The sequence below is a fragment of the Eimeria mitis genome, genomic scaffold, assembly GCF_000499745.2.
Source record: "Eimeria mitis Houghton genomic scaffold, Emh_scaff3521, whole genome shotgun sequence".
Classification (NCBI taxonomy): Eukaryota; Apicomplexa; class Conoidasida; order Eucoccidiorida; family Eimeriidae; genus Eimeria; species Eimeria mitis.
The window spans coordinates 4,449-5,965 of record NW_013571864.1 but is presented as its reverse complement, the minus strand read 5'-3'; the positions used below and the strand labels follow the sequence as shown (position 1 = coordinate 5,965).

The following is a 1,517-nucleotide window of genomic DNA, read 5'->3' as shown; positions in this document are numbered from 1 at the left end:
GGTGGACAGAAATCGCCTGTATTCTACATTGTGTATCAGGCTCCCTTGTTGACACAATTGCGGGCACTGGGGATCCTGGGTCTACTGGTACCGGAGGCCAAGCAAAAGAAGCAACGTTTACCACTCTAAAAGCAGTAGCAATGAATATCGCAAGAGGAGAATTGGTGGTAGTAGACTCCACTGGTGGCCGCATCAGCACCATTCATCTAACCACAGGTAATCTTGTCAATCGGTGCTCTTTCTGTGGCAGTACTGTAGGTTGACAGATATACACCGCACGAACTCTTGGCACCGCCACCCTGTTAGCTCGACTGCTCTCTGTAGCCGTTTCTTGGTGGCCATGAAAACCGTTGCACATCGCCGGCACCATGGAAATTCACTCGGATGCGCAAGTGCGTCCAACGTCAATTGGATAAGGATTTCAAAGCAGAATGGCGACACGGCGCTCGAAACTATGCTGAGTTGCGTTTTCAGGAGTTCTTACTGACATTAAAACAGGAGTTACCCAACCAGAAGGCGTAGCAGTATCTGACGATGGAAATACGCTTTATGTGTCGCAGTCTGGTGGGTGGATCTACACGATGCAGGGCTTGGTTAGTGGTCTACTCCCGGAATAGCCGGCTGTGAACAACCATCAGTGCAATCAATCCACGTCGCCTTCACCGTGATGAGCTCGAAACGTGTATTTAGACTTCTGTTCGTTCACTAACTTGTCCGCCTTCTTGCCCTACAGCTGCTGGCAAGGTCGTGGCAATCAACTTGAACGAAAAAACTGAAAGTGATCTCGTAAGCGGCTTGTCCTCCCCGGCGGGATTGTGCCTTTCTCTCGATGGCGCGACACTTTATGTTGCTGAAGCAGCTGCGAACAAAGTATCGTCCATTAACATACGGACCCAAACAAAAACGGATGTTGTAGGACAAGGAGCCACAGGTAGGTCCGCATACGTGCGGGGATACCGATTTAACGAGCAGCTGCAGCCGGTGCCAGCGAGTTGTGCCTCGGTGTAAATATTTAGTTTCATGCTGCTATTTATTCCAGAACTTCACAAGACGATGCTTCGATCCCAGATGGAGGCGTCCATCGACTGTTTCGTGGATAGGATAATCAACAGAAATACTGCAATGAGTCACGCCCCCATTCGTTTTGAGCTCAAGCGAACGCCTGCTTGTCCGATGAACAGAAATCCTAATCAAAACCTTTTGGCGGTTATGTGCATACGGCCGTGTGTCTGCAGCGGACATAGAACTGAACAACCCGCGTGCTGTCGCCGTTTCCCTAGACGGCGAGATTTACGTCGCCGACGGCAACAGCGGGAACTCTAGAGTACGTTCAATCGAAGCTGCTTGATCCAGATATTGGCACCGTACACTTGCGTTAGAGCACGAAACAAACATGGCTCTCTAGGCTCGTTTGTTTGCACTCTTTAGATCATCCGGGCCCTCGGCGATCAAGTGGAGGCACTGGAAATTGACCCACCCCTCTTACGAACCATGAAAGAGTCGGACCTTAAATACAC

General features: G+C 50.2%; 1 protein-coding gene across 1 annotated transcript in view; it reads left to right on the top strand.

The window, feature by feature from the left end:
* Nucleotides 1-140: 140 nt before the first annotated feature.
* The window catches only part of EMH_0066870 (uncharacterized protein), a gene marked incomplete at both ends in the record, with an annotated part of 5,134 nt that continues 3,757 nt past the window's right edge, over nt 141-1,517 (top strand). Inside the window, 4 exons of the mRNA XM_013498558.1 lie at nt 141-216; nt 475-564; nt 734-931; nt 1,236-1,324. Coding sequence (XP_013354012.1) covers nt 141-216; nt 475-564; nt 734-931; nt 1,236-1,324 — 453 coding nt within the window. The remainder of the gene's footprint in view (nt 217-474; nt 565-733; nt 932-1,235; nt 1,325-1,517) is intronic.